The sequence below is a fragment of the Mustela nivalis genome (genome assembly GCF_964662115.1).
Source record: "Mustela nivalis genome assembly, chromosome: 2".
Classification (NCBI taxonomy): Eukaryota; Metazoa; Chordata; class Mammalia; order Carnivora; family Mustelidae; genus Mustela; species Mustela nivalis.
Genome location: NC_139021.1, coordinates 171,168,431 through 171,187,513, shown reverse-complemented (window position 1 = coordinate 171,187,513; position 19,083 = coordinate 171,168,431). Strand labels below are relative to the sequence as shown.

The 19,083-nt window shown below is 36.4% G+C and overlaps 1 protein-coding gene across 1 annotated transcript in view; it reads left to right on the top strand.

Annotated features, from left to right (window-relative positions):
* CCDC186 (coiled-coil domain containing 186) overlaps positions 1 to 19,083 on the top strand; it is a 53,050-nt gene that overhangs the window by 13,865 nt on the left and 20,102 nt on the right. The window contains exons 3-6 of the mRNA XM_082719189.1: positions 1,946 to 2,072; positions 6,258 to 6,386; positions 11,985 to 12,197; positions 13,240 to 13,359. Of these exons, the coding sequence (XP_082575315.1) occupies positions 1,946 to 2,072; positions 6,258 to 6,386; positions 11,985 to 12,197; positions 13,240 to 13,359 (589 nt within the window). The remainder of the gene's footprint in view (positions 1 to 1,945; positions 2,073 to 6,257; positions 6,387 to 11,984; positions 12,198 to 13,239; positions 13,360 to 19,083) is intronic.

Below are 19,083 nucleotides of genomic sequence, written 5' to 3'. Positions count from 1 at the left end.
CCCTCACCCTTCCATCTCAGACCATGTTCGTAATTGCTCTGTCTCAAATAAATTTAGTAAATCTTTAAAAAAATAAAATCAGGGACGCCTGGGTGGCTCAGTTGGTTAAGCGGCTGCCTTCAGCTCAGGTCATGATCCCAGCGTCCTGGGATCGAGTCTCACATCGGGCTCCTTGCTCAGCAGGGAGCCTGCTTCTCCCTCTGCCTCTGCCTGCCACTCTCTGCCTATGCTCACTCTCTCTGACAAATAAATAAATAAAATCTTGAAAAATAAAATAAAATCACTGCTCAAGTAACTCTCTGTCCTCTTGCCCTCCTTTAGTTTTTTTTTTTTTTTAATAGGATGTGATCACTGTCTGATATTTTACTGTGTTTGTTTTTATTTTCTCCCTTTGAATGTAAGCACCATGGGGGGGGGATGGTTTGCTGACCTACTTCACACAGAAGAGTATAGGAACATAGTACGTACCCAGTAAGCATTTGTCCAGTGAATGAATGATCCTCAAAGTAGGAGAAAGATGTAGGCTATGGAGCTAGACTTAGGTCCAAATCTCAGTTGAAGCACTTACTAACTCTGTGACCTGAAATAAGTAGCGGGCTTCAGGATTTTAGTTTTGGCTTTTTCTTTCTTTTTTTTTTAAATTCATAAAACAGTTAATTTCATAGGCTTATTTCATAAACCTGAGTATTAAATAATGCACTTAAATTTAGTAGGGGTGCCTGGGGTTGCTCTTTTGGTTAAGCAACTGCCTTCGGCTCAGGTCATGATCCCAGATTCCCAGATTGAGTCGTGTCTGCTTCTCCCTCTGACCTCCCCTCTCATGCTCTCTCTCACTCTCTCTGTGTCTCTATCTCAAATTAATAAATAAAATATTTTTAAAAAAAGATAAACTTAGTTGGGGCGCCTGGGTGGCTAAGTGGGTTAGGCCTCTGCCTTCAGCCCAGGTCATAATCCCAGGGTCCTGGGATCAAGCCCCGCATGGGGCTCTCTGCTCAGCAGGGAGCCTGCTTCCCCCTCTCTCTCTGCCTGCCTCTCTGCCTACTTGTGAGCTCTATCTGTCAAATAAATAAATAAAATCTTAAAAAAAAAGATAAACAGTAAATATAATTGTGCAATAAGTGTTAACTAATAGCTATTGCTATTAATAATTCCAAAGTATTAGCTGTTAGCCTCTTTAGGTGTCTTATTTATATTTTTCTAGGGGACACAAAATGAAATTTCTGCTCAAACTTTTATATTTTTTATGTTTTTTATGTTATTTTGGTTTCTTTATTATTAGAATGTTAATTGAATATTCTTAAAATCTCCCATCCAAGTACTAACCAGGCCCGACCCTGTTTAGCTTCCAAGATCAGACGAGATCGGGTGTGTTCAGGGTGGTATGGCCGTAGACAGAATATTCTTAAAGTCTAAAGCAAGGAAAAAAAAAATGTAAAGCAAGGTTTTTCACCCTTAGCACTGTTGGCATTGGGGCAGATCATTCTTTGGTGCTGGTGGGACTGTCTGTACTGTGCATTGTAAAATGTTTAACATCCCCAACCTCCACACAAAAGAATCCGGTAGCAACCCCCCAGCCCTGTTTGGCAACCAAAAATGTTCCCAGGCAAATGCCTGGAAGGGCTTTGCCTCAGACTGAGAACTACTGATCTGGAGGAGTTCAGATCCTGAAGGGATGAAGTGCATAGCTGAGATACCCAAAGTGGTAAATTTAAGAGAGTGTGGTTTTCTTTATCTGATTAAAATTCACTTGATTTGAAATACACAGCTTCACAGAGGAAGTTAATAGCCTGACTGCCAGAAAATGTTTTGTAAAGTATAATATATGATTACAAAAGGACTGCTTAGGAATGTTAATATATTAATCATAAGTATCTATAATCTGCAAACATATTTCACATCTCCATTTTTAATTATGCATTACTTATACTGCTCTTTTTATATTTAGGTTAATTAAAGAAAATAAGAAGCATCAGGAACTCATCTTAGACATTTGTTCAGAAAAAGACAATTTAAGAGAAGAACTGAAAAAAAGAACAGAAACGGAGAAGCAGCATATGAGCACAATTAAACAGGTAAAAAGACAAAAATCTTTAAACACTACACTTCAATTTCTAAAAGAAATACATTCTTGAAATTTTGTATATAAATTGAAGTTCTGTAACCTAAATTGTATTTTAGTTGCAGAGGATTGTTTGGTGTGTAAAGCATTGTTTTTTTATGAAATGGGAATCATAGCCTGATTTTTATTCTCTTACGAAAATTTGTATTTTTATAGGATACATGTGGTGTATTTTTCTATATATAATAGAAGTCTGAGGAAAAAGATTTGATTTGGCAGTCAGACTTCCGACCCCTTAAAGGAAGAAGAAGCAATATGTACCTTAAAGGTTATATCTAGCATTAGAATATTTATAAGCTTATAGTTTAAGGTGATTCCATTCTCAGTATTATTGTGAACTCTTTATTTTTCTGAGTTGCCTTTTTTTCCTTCTGTGGACAGGATTAGAAGCATTTTAGCCTTAAGAAGACTTTTGTCTCACCCTTCACCAAAAACTAGTAATGGGGAAAAAAACCAGTAAACAATTGATAATAAAAATTAAATCAAGTTTTAGTTGCTTATGTCTTGGTATACTTAACACACCATTGCATGGTTGGAAGGTGATTGTATTTGGAAATTTTACTTAATCCTGATTTTTATGTGCTTTAGACCTATACCACAATAAACCAAACTTAGAATTTTAAAATGTGAGGGAAGCTTAATAATGGATGGAAGCCACATTTTGGTAGGTGGGTCTCTGCTGATGACCAGAAACTTCAGAGCAAGTACATGGCAGAGAACCAGAGCTGTTCTTTTCATAAGCTTGTTAGTGGTTGTGCCTGTTCAAAGGAGAAAATTGGATTCTTCTTTCTTCTGCTAGCCAGTATAGCAGGATTTTTTTTTCTTAATTTTATCTCTAGATCTCTACCTTTCAGTATGGCAACTACTAGATAGCCTTTGAGCCCTTGAAAGGTGGCTAGTCCAAATTAAGAAACACTGTAAGTATGAAATACGCACTTATTTTGAAGACTTAGTATAAAAAAAGTAAAATTATCAATTTTTCAAGTTGATTATGTGTCAAAAATAATATTTTGGATATATTAAGTTTAGTATTCATTCCATGTTTTGCTTCTTTTAAAATGTGTCTAGTAGAAAATATAAATTACACATATGGCTTTTATCTTATTGGACAGTGTCATTCTAGGTAATCCTTTCACAAGGAAAATTAGTACCCATATTCTATAAGCTAACATTTAGGGTTTTTTTTTTTTTTTCCATTTGCTTTATTGAGATATAATTTAAATACCATGCAATTCACCCATTTCAAAGTTTACTGTTCAGTGGTTTTTAGTTGTACAACCTTTACTACCATCTTAGACCATTCTATCACTTCTGCCCCTGCAAAGAAACCCCATATCCATTAGTTATCAGTCCATAGGATTTTACGTATACAAGATCATGACATCTGCAAATAGGGAGTTTTACATATTCCTTTCCAATCCAAGTGCCTTTTATTTCATTTCTTGCCTGATTGCCTGGTCTTGACCTTCCACTAGGGTGTTGAGTAAAAGTGGCAAGAATGGATATCCTTCTCTCGTTCTTGATCTTAGGGGGAAAGCATTCAGCCTGTTATGATTAAGTTACAATGCTAGTTGTGGGTTTTTCACAGATGCTGTCAGTTGTGAAGAAGTACCTTTTTATTCCTACTCTGTTTTTTTTTATCATGAAGGAGTTGAATTTTATTAAATGCATTTTCTGAATTTATTGTAATGATTACGTTTGTTCTGTTGATATGGTGCATTATATTAAATGATTTCTGGATGTTAAGCCAGCCTTGCATTGCTAGGATAAATAGCTTTGGGTCATGGTGTATATTTCTATTTATATATTACAGGATTGTTTTGCTGGTACTGTAATTTCCATTGATCAAAAATTTGTCTGTATTCATAAGAGATATGGGTCTTATAGCTCTTTTTCTTGTGATTTCTTGGTTTTGATGTCATGGTAATATTGACCTCATAGAATGAGTTGGGGAGTGTTTCTTTCTTGGGGAAGAGTTTGTGAAAAATCAATTTGGTATTAATTCAGGGCGCTTGGCTGCCTCAGTCTGAGGAGTGTGTGACTATTGATCTTGGGATCATGAGTTTGAGTCCTGTGTTAGGTATAGAGATTACTTAAAAATAAAGTCTTAAAAAAAGAATTGGTATTCTTTAAATGTGTGGTAGAATTTATCTGTGGCGTCTCCTGGGCTTGACTGTTTCTTGGTAGGTTTTTTGTTTTGTTTTGTGTTTTTTACTAATTAAATCTCTCTCTCTCTTTTTTTAAGATTTTTTTTTATTTGACAGACAGGGATCACAAGTAGGCAGAGAGAGGAAGGGAAGCAGGCTCCCTGCTGAGCAGAGCCCTACTTGGGGCTTGATCCCAGGACCCTGGGATCATGACCTGCGCAGAAGTCAGAGGCCCAACCAACAGAGCCACCCAGGCAACCCACTAATTAAATCTCTTTACTTAACAGGTCTGCTCAGATTTTCTGTCTCTTCTTGAGCCATTTCGGTAGTTTTGTCCTTCTAGGAATTGTCCTTTTATTTTATCCAGGTTAAATTGGCTGTAGTATTCATTTATACTGTTTTTATTTCTGTAAGGTCAGTATGTCCCTCTTTTATTTCCATTCTAGAAATTTGAGTCTTCCCCCACCCCCTTTTTTACCTAAAGTCTTGTCAATTTTGTCAATCTTTTCAAAGAACCATTTTATTGAATTTTCCATTTTTCTATTTTCTATTTAATTTTCATTCTAGTATTTATTATTTTTCCTTCTTGCTGGCTTTAGGTTTAGTTTGCTTTTCTTTTTCCAATACCTTAAGAGGAAAGTTTGAGTTACTGATTTGAGAGCTTTCTTCTTTTTAATATAGGTGTTTTTAGCTATAAATTTCCCTCTAAGCACTGCTTTAGATACATCCCCTAAGTTTCAGTATGTTGTATCTTTCTATTTCTAATTTCTTCATATTTTCTAATTTTCCTTATGATTTCTCCCATTTATTGAAGTGTTGTTTGATTTTTACATATTTGTGAATTTCTCATATTTCTTGCTGCTTCTGATTCTAGTTTCATTTCATTGTGGTTAAAGAACATACATTATAAAGTTTCAGTCTTTTTATTTTTTATTAACATATAATGTATTATTTGCCCCAGGGGTACAGGTCTATTAATCATCAGTCTTACACAGTTTACATCACTCACCATAGCACATACCCTCCCCAGAGTCCATAGCTTTCAATCTTTTGGGTTTATTGAGGTTTATTTTATGACCTAGCATATGTTTGGTCCTAGAGAATATTCCACGTGTACTTGATGAGCATGTGTATTCTCCCACTTGTTGGGTGTAATGTTGCACGTGTTAGGTCAGTTGTTTCATAGTTTTGCCTCAAGTCTCCTCTATTTGCTTGTCAATCTTCTGTCTAGTTCTGTTCATTATTGAAAGATTCCCAACTATGAATCACCTCCTTCATTTCTGTCACTTTTTGGTTCATGTATTTTAGTGCTGTATTATTAGGTATATATATACTTAGAATTATTATAAATTAACCATTTAATCATTAAGAAATATTCCTCTCTCTGGTAACATTTTTTTTGTGGTTTATTTTGTATATTAGTAGAGCCACTCCTATTTTTTTATGGTGGTTACTTGCTTGCTGTATCTTTTTCCATCCTTTTTCTTTGATCTGTATCTTTGAAGCTAAGGCATGTCTTACAAATAGATGGTGTATTGTTGGATCTTGTTTTTTTTACTCCAGTCTGACAATCTCTGCCTTTGATATGGTTATTTAATACAATCTAATGTTGTTACTGACAGTACATTTATGTTTGCCTTTTTTTCTATGTCTCATGTCTGTTTTGCTCCTCTGTCCCTCCCTTACTGCTTTCTTTTGTATTAAGTAAATATGTAACATTTGAATTTCTTTCATATTTTCACTATATTTTTTTGAGTTATATCCGTAGTGATTGTTCTAGAGCTTACCATGTCCATCTTATCAGAATCTGCATCAGCTTTATACTGCCTTAGTTCTGATGAGATTCAGAAGCATTATGCTACCATTTACTTTTGATTTCTGTTTGAGGTGTATGTTCTCTGTGTTCCCTTTCTTTGTTTATATTTATTTGAAGTATTGGTGGTCTGTTTGGTATAGCTATAAAAATAATATGGAAATAATTTTCTCTACAGTTAGAATCAAGAATAGAAGAACTTAGTAAAGAAGTTAAAATTTCCAAAGATAAACTAATAGCTCAAGACATCGCAGCTAAAAATGCAGTTCAGCAGTTGCATAAAGAGATGGCCCATCGGATGGAACAGGTATTTTTCAAATTATTACCATTATTAACTTTATATTCTGGTGATTTTTTTCTTGTTTAATATAAACTAATCTGTTAGACTGTTTTGGGTATCAGTGGTACAGAATAGGTAATTAATCTTTCTTAAAATGCTAAAGCAATACATAAATATGTGCTAATTACAAAAATATTTTTAATAAATTAAGGAAGCATTCAGAGGTGCTGGGTGGCTCAGTCAGTTAAGCATCTGCCTTCAGGTCAGATCATGATCCCAGGGTCCTGGGATCCAGCCCTGCATCAGGCTCCCTGCTCAGCGGAGAGCCTGCTTTCTCCTCTCTCTCTGCTGTTCCCCCTGCTTGTGCACATTCTCTTTCTCTCTCTTTTCTGTGTCAAAATAAAATCTTCAAAAGATAAAAAAATAAGGAAGTATACAGAACAAAAAGTGAAAATCCTCCTTCATTTGTACTTCTCTCTTCCTACATCCAAATCCTTGCTACTCCATTCCTTGTTCCGAGGCCAATTATTGGTATTTTGTTTATGTATTTTAGTACATATACATGTATAAGTCCCACAAGCTTTTGTGTATTCATATACTTATTCATATTCATATACTTACTCTCCTCCTACTTGATTGGAATCTTACTTTGCATCTTTTCGGGGTTTTTTTCCCTCTACTTAATACACCTTGATCATCTTTTTGAGTTGGTATATATGGATTTCAGAAGAGATCATTTTTTTTTAAATTAACATATAATGTATTATTAGGCCCCAGGGGTACAGGTCTGTGAATTGCCAGGTTTACACACTTCACAGCACTCACCATAGCACATACCGTCCCCAGTGTCCATAACCCCACCACCCTCTCCCTCAGTTTGTTTTGTGAGATTAAGAGTCTCTTATGGTTTGTCTCCCTCCTGATCCCATTTTGTTGCATTTATTCTTTTCCAACCCCCCATGTTGCATCTCTACATCCCCATATCAGGGAGATCATATGATCATTGTCTTTCTCCAATTGACTTATTTCGCTAAGCATAATACCCTCTAGTTCCATCCACGTCATCGCAAATGGCAAGATTTTATTTCTTTTGATGGCTGCATCAGAAGAGATCATTTAAACACTGTTTTTGTTACTATTATTACCTGAGAGCCTCCTTTTTTTTTCCCCCCTAAGATTTTAAGACAGCGCCTCAAGTGGAAGCAGGAGCTGGAGGGGGCAGGGGCAGTACAGAGGGAAGAAGCAGACTCCCAGCTGAGCAGGGAGCCGGAGGCCACGGCCGCAATCTCAGGATCCTGAGGTCATGCCTTGAGCCAAAGGCAGATGCTCAACGACAGAGCTTCCCCTGAACACCTCCTTAAGTGTGTAATCTTAGTCATCTTCATTTCCTAGCACCATGCCTGACAACTGTTCGTCTTTATGGTGAATTGAATCAGAAAGTATTAACTGACTGCTAACACTGTTAGTGAGATGGATCCTGTCCTCTCTACCCTGAAGCTACTATCATAGGTAGCTTTCTTTCCTTTTTTTTTTTTTAAAGATTTTATTTATTTATTTATTTGATGGAGAGATAGCACAAGAAGGCAGAGCAGCAGAGGGAAAAGGAGAAGCAGGCTCTCCCATGAGCAGGGAGCCTAATGTGGGACTCAATCCCAGGACCCTGGGATTATGACCTGACCTCAAGGCAGACATTTAACCGACTGAGCCACCCTGGTGCCCCATAAGTAGCTTTCTGGAAGGACTTTAGGAAACAGATGAACCTCAACCTTTATTTCAGTGATTCTTTTCAATATGATGATTTCAAACCTATGCTATTAGTTCTCAAACTTTTTGTACTAACTGAAGAGAAATAAGATGAGACCTTACGATGTCAGTAAACTCAAAAATAGCCGCTAACTAGAACCAATTGGTAAGCTTTTTAAACAGTATATTCTTTGAAGTTTGTTTTAGAATAAAAACAGAATAGTAGTCGGATATACACCGTAACAACTCAAAGAGTTAAAAAAATGAGTCTTCTTCCAGACCTTTTCTTCCATTTTCCCCCTTCCCAGAGGTATCCATTGCTGCCACTTTCCTGTGTGTTCTTCCCCAAATGTTTGTTGCGTAGACAAGCATGTATGTATTCCTGGATTTACTCCTTCATTCCACTCCTTTTTAAAAAATGGCCAACATGTTGCATTCACCACTATGTAACTGTTGCTTCTATAATGATGAAGAATTTAGGTGAAGTTACTAATAGAGGCTAATATTTTGAGATTTAGCTATGTGCCAGGCCTTGTTTAAAAAACACTTTGCAATTTATTTCATCTTCACAATGATGCTAAGAGGTGGGTATTATTATGTAGACTTTCGAGATTATTTCATTTAAATATTTCTACATCTCCTTCCTTCTTTTTTACCCCTACCTTTTCCTCTCAACTTTTTGAGTTTTCAAGCCCATAAAAAGATAAAGGAATAGCAAAATGAACACTAGTTTATCCTTCACGTAGAGTCACCAAACCTTGTAAATTTTACTTAGAAATAGATTCCAAGTATGAGTGTGCATATTTACACACACACACACACACACACACACACACACAGTACATTCCCCAGTTTAATTTTCCAGCTTGAAGTTTTTCCATTTCTCAGACTAGATAGGTAGAATGAATTTGAACCTCAGACTTACAAGAGTATAAATTTATAAATTCTCAGGGAATTTATGGCATGTTCCCTTTATCTCCCCATGGCCTGGTATTGAGAAATGTCTGCAGGGCAATGAAGAGTTCAGGCGCGTAGCATTCCATTCTGGATTCCTGGTTCCTCTAGCTTCTTTGGCCCTGGGGAGTTACTCATACTTTCTTGAGAGCTCAACTGTTTATTAAAAGGATGTTTGTGGGGTGCCTGGGTGGTTCAGTCAGTTGAGTGTCCTACTCTTGGTTTCATCTCACGTTGTAGTCTCACAAATGTGAGATTGTGGGATGGAGCCTCCAGTGGGTTCCAGGCTCAGTGGGGAGTGCTTCTCTCCCTCTCCATCTGCCCCTCCCCCGCACGTGTGTGCATGGTCTCCCTGTCTCTCAAATAAATGAATCTTAAAAAAAAAACAAAAGGATGTTTCTTATATTTCATCTAAAACTTTTGGTGTTTTGATGGGGATAGTTTATCTGCCATATTTCATTATTTTAATTTTAACCAGCTGTTGAATCCTGTTGATTATCTTATTCATGCTTTCTTTATGTTCTTCCAAGTCAATGGTATATGTCTTAAGCGGGTCAAATCCAAAGATTTACTGGCTCTTCTTCCTTTATCTGTATGGTAAATGGACTGACTTTCTGTGGAAGCTTAAGTAGTAGTTACTTGTATCGTCAGTACTCCAGCAGTTCTGGGAGGCAGGTGCTGCCATTGTTTGGGTTGAAACCTAGAAACATGAACTTTTTTAGCACTCCAGGCTATTCCTTTGCAGCTGATCCATGGATGACTGAATAACAGGACATCCCTGCTATAGTCAAGAACCTTGTGATATTTTACTTTATCTGTCCCTTTTCTGGTTTTTCTGCCTCTCAATTTCAGTGATGCCTCCATCCTGCCCCCAGTTATCTTACTAAAACATACATTTATTAAAAGTTTCCATTTTATAAATCTTTTGGCTTCCCATTGCCTATTGGATAAAATTTCAACTCATTAGCACAATAAGAGGAGCCCTTCTTCCTTTGAAGATTTAATCTGTACTAGTCTATTTCAAACTACTTCCTCCCCAGTCCCAGCTAACAGGCCAAAATTAAATCCTACAGAATGTCTTGGTATCCTCTAGAAAATCATGCTATTTTATACCTTTAGGCATTTTCACATTTCTTTGTACATTTTATGTATATATGTTGTGCATGTAATGTGTAGATGTTTTGTTTATATGTTGTTAACATTGGGGAGTGAGCTCTTCTGGGACAGAAACCACAACTTACCTTATTTCTAAAAGCCAGTATGTTTCTGAGCATCAGCCTATGAATCCAGACTTGTTTTTAATTTGATGTTACAATTAATTACCTTTTGTAAAGATAGCTATTCAGTTATCTAAAAAACATAGCTAATTCTTTAAACCAGTTCCAGTACAGTTTTCTCAGTCCTTGCTCACAATTACATTGTGAAATCCTCAGGGATCTCTGACGTTCCTATTCCAGTGTTTCCCTTAATTTCTCTAGAAAATTAGTAAGCTATTTCAGTGGGGGGAAAATCCCAATTGTTCAATTTAAAAAGGTACTTCTATGTATAGTATTCTGTGTTGACTGGATATGCTCATCAGCTTTATAGGAACTTCATGAGACATTATTTTCAGTTTTCATCAGAGCATGGGAGCTTTTCCTACATTCTCTTAACATTTTACCATCTTCAATTCAGTTGGCATTTACTACTAGATACCATTGAAAATCCCTAAAGTTTAAGGTTCTATCTTTTATAATGTAAATATGTGCTCCATCATATTTGCAAATTGTGAATTTAAATGTAGTTAAATGAAGGGTTTTCTGTAAAAGTTTCATTGCATAGAACTTCAGAATATGGAGTATCAGCTTATATTAAGACAGAATTTTAAGTGTATAGATGTCACATTTAGAAAACAGAATTTTAAGAGTGTATAGATGTCACATTTAGTCCAATTAGGTATTTTTTTTATTAAGTGAAATACTTTTTATTTTTTCTTTTTTAGAGATTTTATTTATTTGAGCGAGAGAGCACATGAGGGAGGAAGAGACAGAGAGGAAGAAGCAGACCCCCTGCTGAGCAGGGAGCCCGCCTATGTGGGCTCAGTCCCAGGACCCTGAGATCATGAACCTGCACTTAACCAGTGCGCCTCCCAGGCACCCCATTAAGTGAAATACTTTAGAAAGTTTTTCATATACATGAAGTCAAATGGTTAATTAGCATACAGTTACTTAACTTTTTGCAAGGGAGCTAAGATTTTTTAGATTTTAGGAGTTGTCAGCCATACAGTCAGGGTCCTGACAGAAAACAGAAACTGCTGATTTGAAAATTTAATTAAAAGACTCTTTACAAAAGGTATAGATAAGGTATAGGGGGCCCAAAGGGAAAAATGCAGGGTCCTGTGGTGCTTGAGAAGCCATTGTTACTCTTTGAGCTAAAGGAATAAGGAGAGGGAACAGGTAGTGCTACTCAGAGTGGCTAATTGTATGGTAAAGGCACCTGACTTCATCAGTGGCCTTGAGCCAACCTGTTGTGATTATGGAGGAGCCAGATCTCACTCTTGGTCTGTACTGGTGCCTTCTTTTTGACTGGCTGGAAGTTACAGGGGCAAGGAACCTTATTGATACAGTCCATGGTAGCCATCTTCCCAAAGCACAGTGTAGGATAGGAAGAGTAGAAAAGTGGATCTGGAGGAGTAAACAGAAAGTACCAACTATGTCAGCCAAAGTAAAAAAAAAAAGAAAAAAAAAGTGAAAACAAGTATTGGTGATACTAATTTGTTCACTGTATCATTTTCCTGTGATTTTTAATTTTTCCTTTCATTAAAAAATTTCATGACACACGTCCTAGGAATGTTGTGCAAAAAACAGAAAATACATTGGTAATATTACAAAAAATATTTTTTATTTTGGTTTCTAAAAAATTTTTATTAATGCTGGATATTTTTCAAAGGCCAACAAAAAATGTGAAGAGGCACGCCAGGAAAAAGAAGCAATGGTAATGAAGTACGTAAGAGGGGAGAAGGAATCTTTAGATCTTCGAAAGGAAAAAGAGATACTTGAAAGAAAACTCAGAGATGCGAATAAAGAATCTGAGAAAAACACTAACAAAATTAAGCAGCTTTCTCAGGAGAAAGGACGGTTGCACCAGCTGTATGAGACAAAGGTATAAATTGTGGTGGTGTACTGAGTTGAAATTTATTCTTTTTGCTTTTCCTTATCTAATCAAATAATCATAACTATGTGGTTAAATTCACTATTACACATAAAGTTGTTTTTGTTAATTTACCTTCTGAGAACATGAATGCTTTAGGGTCTTATTATTTATATTATATTACATATTTATATTTTATGTTTGATATATTTGATATATTTTTATATTTTTAATATATATTTATATTATAATTTATATTATTTAGCATCTAATTTAGTATCTTGTTACATGTTTTGAAAAGGTTTTTGCTGGGAAAAATGAGATATTGATACATGTTGTTTATTAAATAACTTTTTCTTGATAGATAGTTTTTAAAAACTTTCTTTTAATATCTATCTATTGAAGAAATGAGTTTCTGCTCCAAAAGAACATTTTATTTTGGTAAAATACATACATAGTAGGATCAAGATATGAAGAGTTTTTCAGTGAGAACCGTGTATTTTGATTGGAATCTTAATGTAACACTTATTTATCATAGAATAGAATTTTTTTTTTTTTTTTAAGAAAAACATGTTCTCTTTAAATGCTTCCCAAAGAAATTTAATTACTGAGCATTCCAGAGTCCTTGCTCTTAACAAGCAGCCTCATGGCGTGGTCTTATTTCTAGTCAATTATCATTTCTTGATAATGTTATTTTTTTTATTAATTAACTTTTAGTCCAGGAATGTTGTCATTGTTCTCAGGAATTCTAGAAAAATTTAATTTGTATTTCACCTTAATGCCAGCCAGTGAGAAGAATCATAAAGGTGTACTTATTCTTGCAACATATCTGGTTGTTTGAAATAAATGTTAATCATCTTATGTCTATTGATTGGATTTAGGGTTTTGCTACTCTCTTATCATTTGAACTTTGAATTAGGTTTATGGTGGTCATAGTATGCTAACCCTCAAATATAGTGTTATTAAACTGATTATTTTGAGGAGGTATAAAAGATAAACAAGTAATTGATTGATGGTTTAAATGAAAAAACATGACCTAGTGATATTGTTTTAGGAAAGTGAAACTACTAGACTCACCAGAGAAATTGACAAATTAAAGGAAGATATCAACTCTCATGTCATTAAAGTAAAATGGGCACAAAACAAATTAAAAGCAGAAATGGATTCACACAAGGTAAGTATTGTAATGCAGTGGAAAAATTATCAGAACCAGTTTTAAGAGCAAATGCAGGGGCACCTGGGGGGCTCAGTCAGTTAAGTGACCGACTCTTGATTTCATCTCAGGCTGTGATCCTCAGAGTCAGGAGGTAGAACCCCATATCAGGCTTCATGCTCAGCTCGAAGTCTGCGTGGGACTCTCTCTCCCTCTCCCTCTGCCTGACCCCTGCGTGCGTGGACATGCACTTTCTCTCTAAAATGAATAAATCTTTTAAAAAGCAAATGCAGTAAAGATAATAAGGCATAAAGCTTAATTTAGTGACTTCTATGGGATAGATTGGGCTTAAATGTTTGGTGATTGTGAAAAGATATTTCCTTGTGTGATTTACATCTTAAATTAGAATGTTATATTTTGTCATAAATTGTAAAAAAAAATACTAAATTTTATCATTCATTATTTACAATTCCAAAACTGACTTTGTTCTTTAAGCAATTCTTGGTATCTGTATTTTATATTACACATTGTCAGAAATTTGGGGGAAAGAGGAGAGTCTGTAGGTTGTCAAAATAGAAAGCAAACTCTGGAAATTTAAAAAATATCAGTGATGCTAAAAGAGTGTTTCCATATCTGTTTATTATAAATATAATTCTATTGGTATTATGCCTAATGAATATCATTAAAAAAAAGTAATGTAATGAAAAATGATCATAAAGGCTGGTACCTTGTGCCATTTTAAGCACTAACTGAACTTGTATAAGAATTAATAAAAATCTGAAGATGATAGAATGTGAAGGAAAAGAACAACTCTGAAATATTTAAGTAGAAGAGCAATGTTATAACAGCTCCCAAGTTTTCAAAAATAGGGCTAATGGTATTGTTTCAAATCATAATCATAGATTATCTCAGTAAATACTTTTTTTAAATTTTTAATTAATTTTTTATTTTTTATAAACATATATTTTTATCCCCCGGGGTACAGGTCTGTGAATCACCAGGTTTACACACTTCACAGCACTCACCAAAGCACATACCCTCCCCAATGTCCATAATCCCACCCCCTTCTCCCAAACCCCCTCCCCCCAGTAAATACTTTTTTTTAATGTTTCCTCCAACCTAATCTTTTTTTTTTTTTTAAGATTTTTATTTATTTATTTGACAGAGAGAGAGAGATCACAAGTAAGCAGAACAGCAGTCAGAGGGGGAGAAGCAGGCTCTCCGCTGAGCAGGGAGCCCGATGTGGGGCTTGATCCCAGGACCCTGAGATTGTGACCCGAGCCAAAGGCAGAGGCTCAACCCACTGTACTACCCAAATGCCCCTCATTAAATACTTCTAAGTCAGCAGAATTGTTAATAACATTTGGACATTTTTGCATATAATATTATCAGATATTATCACAGAAAACTGTAGGGAGAGATGTCTGTGTTGACAGTAATCAAAGAATAGAGAACAGCAGCTCTCCTCAAGTTCTGGACTGACTGCTGATCTCTACGAAATATTGGGGAAGGAATTGTCAGAAGGGAGTAAAGGCAAAAATCCTTGCAGTTCCCATAGGGCTATAAATCATTTAAAATTTTCCTTTACTTTCAGTTACAGAATGAAGAACTAAAACTCCCAGTTCTGCAGTATGATAATAATTTCTAAACTACCTGATTTCCTTCAAGATCTGAACATAATACTGGGTCGTATCTAATATCTGTGGCACTTTTCTCCTCATCATCTATAGCCCTAAGAGACAGGATCCTGAAACCTATTAGAATGCTAGCATTGGAGAGTGAAAGACTAAAATTTGGTCTTCTGTGACCATATGTATTAATAAATGGGTGATAATAGATATTTAATAACGACTTTCAGGTCAGATGAAACCAGATACTCTGTAAGTAGGGTAAGACAAATGTCTTAAGACTGACATACTAAAAAAAAAAAAAAAAAAAAAGACTGACATACTAAGGTTACATTGTATGGATTGCTAGAAAGTGAAAATAGCAAGCATATTGCCCTAGTATGTGAAAATTAGAAATTTACCAGTTCTTTTTTTTGTTTGCACGTTTACATTTTTTAAAAAGATTTGTTTTATTTTAGAGAAAGTGTGCATTCAGTGGGGAGGGGCAGAGAGAGAGGGAGAGAGAATCTTCAAGCAGACTCTCTTTCAAGTGTTGAGCCCAAATTAGATCTTAATCCCAGGACCCTGAGTCCATGACCTGAGCTGAAGTCAAGAGTTAGCTGCTTAACCAACTGAACCACCCAGGCATGGTCCAATTCTTTTTAAAGGCATTTATTAACCAGCAAGTGTTTTATTGGGTTTTCTCCTGTGAACAGCACTGTATTAAATAGTATGGACACTCTAAAAGTCATAGAGGACAGAGTAATCGCTTTCAGAGAGTATCTGGAATGAGATCCTGGCTATCTGTTTTATGTATTTACCTAATAGATGTGAGAAAGGAGTCTCTGGATCAAAGAATGCAAGATTTAATGACTAAGCAGTGTTGGCTACCTGTTAAAATGTAGACAAGAGCCAAGACTCCTCTTCTTAAATTTTTCTCCAGGTATCCTCTAGTTTCTAGTCCCTGCACACCCAGTCGTAGGTGTTTATACTGAGATTCTGGAGGCTACTGGATTTATTGTGATAATTAACGTCTGATCAGGCCTCCAGGTCTGATTACCAGAATTAAAGTCTAAGACTAAGTAGATTGGATAGCTCTGTCATTAGTAGAATCATCAGTTGGGTCAAACAATAGAAACAATTTCATTTATTCCCCTTCCTAAATTCCCTTGGAAGTTAAACTAAAATGTGTTTTTAACACCTAGCCCATAAAAATAAAGCCTTTCAGGGCACCTGGGTGGCTCAGTGGGTTAAAGCCTCTGCCTTCAGTTCAGGTCATGATCCCAGGGTCCTGGGATCAAGCCCCGGGTTGGGCTCTCTGGTCAGTGGGGAGCCTGCTTCCCCCTCTCTCTTTCTGTCTGCCTATCTGCCTACTTGTGATCTCTCTCTCTGTCAAATAAATAAATAAAATATTGAAAAAAAAAACCCCAAAACTTTCATTTTGAGTGTGGTAAAGAACTTCCCCCAGTGTGCCTTATATACTTGCTCACCTAGTGGTTGCTACCTATTTACCTACTTGGTCCCAGGATAAAATAATCTCACTGGATCATAGATAACAGCCAGAAAGAGATGTGGTAGTAAACAGTGGTTTGACTGAGCTGGGTGCTTGCCAGTCATTTCTGCTTCAGAGAAAGCTTGAGGAATAGAGTCTGGGATATTAAGACAGTATCCAGACCGGTAGGATGTAAGAGACTGTAATATGCTGTAGACCAAATGGGCTACTAGGGGTTGGTATATTTTATGATATATTCCTTCAACAAGGCACTTCTACTTATTATTTATGCTGTTCTCTGAAAGTTATCACGTTGTCAACAATAGCTTCATTCTTAAATGGTTAACTCATAAATCCCACTTATTAGAAGCTAGGGCTCCCTTTAATATGCTATTATTTCACTTAGTAAAACTGTATTCTATGCTCAGTTCTATAACTCTCTCATGTGTCGTGTTTGCATTATGGAATAGCAGGGTCTAGGTTTACCCTCCCACCTTAAAAACCCTAAAAAAAGAAGAAGAAGAAGAAGAAGAAGAAGAAGAAGAAGAAGAAGAAAATAAATGAAGATTTTTAGGCTTGGGGCAACAAAGGCAGGACAGGGCAGTGATCTCTGAATGAAGGAAAGCAAGCAAGATGTAATGCCTGGAGAGTTTCCAGGTTGCAGCAAAAGAAGAGGAACCCAGACAGATCCCAGCAATCTCCAGGAATTGAGGAGACAGAGTCGGAAGTATAGAAAGTCGGGCAGAAGAGTACCACAGAAGGGGAAGATTTGGAGAGCTGCAGTATGTTCCCTTCAGTTCTTTATTTAGCTCACTACTTACTGATCAGTATATATGTGTGAGAAAGTTAGAGGTGGAAAAAAAACGATCAGAAAGGAGTAGGGACAACAGTCCCTTAGGGGGTCACAGAGGCCTGGTAGGAACTGTTCCTGTTTCCCCAGCCAAGAGAAAGCCCTCTTAACATATGGGGCATCCAATGACCCTCAGAAGGGTGTTGTTTCAGCAATGAGTACTAATTAGCCTGAGACTACAGTCTGTTATGGACCCATCTTGCAAAGCTTTGAAAGAAAGCCTCAAATCAGATTGTTTCAAATAATGATGTTATTTGCAGAATAGCCCAAAGAGTAGCTGGAAGAAAGCCCAAAATACTCAGGTGCGTGCAGAAATCTCCAAGACCTACGAACATAAAATTCACAATGTCTGATATCCAATAAAAAATTACCAGACATGGAAAGAGACAGGAAAATATAGCCTATAATGAGAAGTAAAGAAAAATCAACTGATAGAAACAAAGCCAGAAATGACATAGATGAAAGAAGTCGGTAAAGATGTTAAAACAGGTATAAAAGATATACTCCACGGGCGCCTGGGTGGCTCAGTGGGTTGATCCTCTGCCTTCGGCTCAGGTCATGATCTCAGGGTCCTGGGATCGAGCCCCGCATCGGGCTCTCTGCTCAGTGGGGAGTCTGCTTTCCCCCTCTCTCTGCCTGCTTCTCTGTCTACTTGTGATCCTCTCTCTCTCTGTCAAATAAATAAATAATAAATAAAATATTAAAAATATATATATATACTCCAGATATTCAAGAAGATAGATAAAGGTATGACTTTGTTACAGAGAAACATTGAAGATTTTAAAAAGGCCCGATTGATACACTGAGTGAGATGAAAAATATATTAGAATTAACTGAAGATTAGATGCTGCAGAAGACAAGATTAGTGAACTTGAAAAACATGTAACTTTAAACATAGGAAAACATAGCATAGAAAACTGTGCTAGTGATTCCTAGATTTATAACTTCTACACAGAATTCCAGATTCTTACATTCAGGTGACTACTTGACATCTGGTGTCTGGGTGACTCACAGGTATCTTGAACGGAGCATGTGTAAAACAGAGTGGGTAATGTGCCTGCCCTCCATCGCTCCCACATCTCAATAAATGGTAGTTCATCCTTTTAGTTGCCTGGGCCAGAAACCTTAGGTTTATCCTTCAGTTCTCAGTCACCATATCTAGTTCCTTAGCAAATCTTCTTGCTCATTTCTTCTTTTTTCCTTTAAGATTTTTAAAAAATTTTATTTATTTGATAGATCACAAGTAGGCAGAGAGGCAGGCAGAGAGAGATGGAGAAGCAGGCTCCGTGCTGAGCAAAGAGCCTGATACAGGGCTCAATCCCAGGACCCTGAGACCATAACCTGAGCCGAAGTCTGAGGCTTATCCTACTGAGCCACCCAGGTGCCCTTTCTTGCTCATTTCGTTCAGGTCTTTACACATCTCTCACCTCTCAGTGACACTTGCCCTGGCTCTCTAAATTTGCGTACCTTCCCTCAAACCCTCTTGTGCCCTTACTTTGTTTTTACTCCTTAGCACTTGTCATTATCTAATGTAACATATTTTTACTTACGTGTTTTATGTATTATCTGTGATCATTAGAATACCAGCTTTCTGAGAGTAGAGATTTTATCTGTCTTACAGTTAAATATTTCCTCAAAGCTTAGAACAGTGCCTTATATGGCAGGTGCTTAGTAAATAAATGAAACATAGTCCCTTAACCAAAACTTTTCTTTTATTCAATCATTTACTTATTAATTATTCAGCATTATAGGAATCTCTCAGTTGCTATTTTTTGAGTGAATGAAGTGAGTACCTA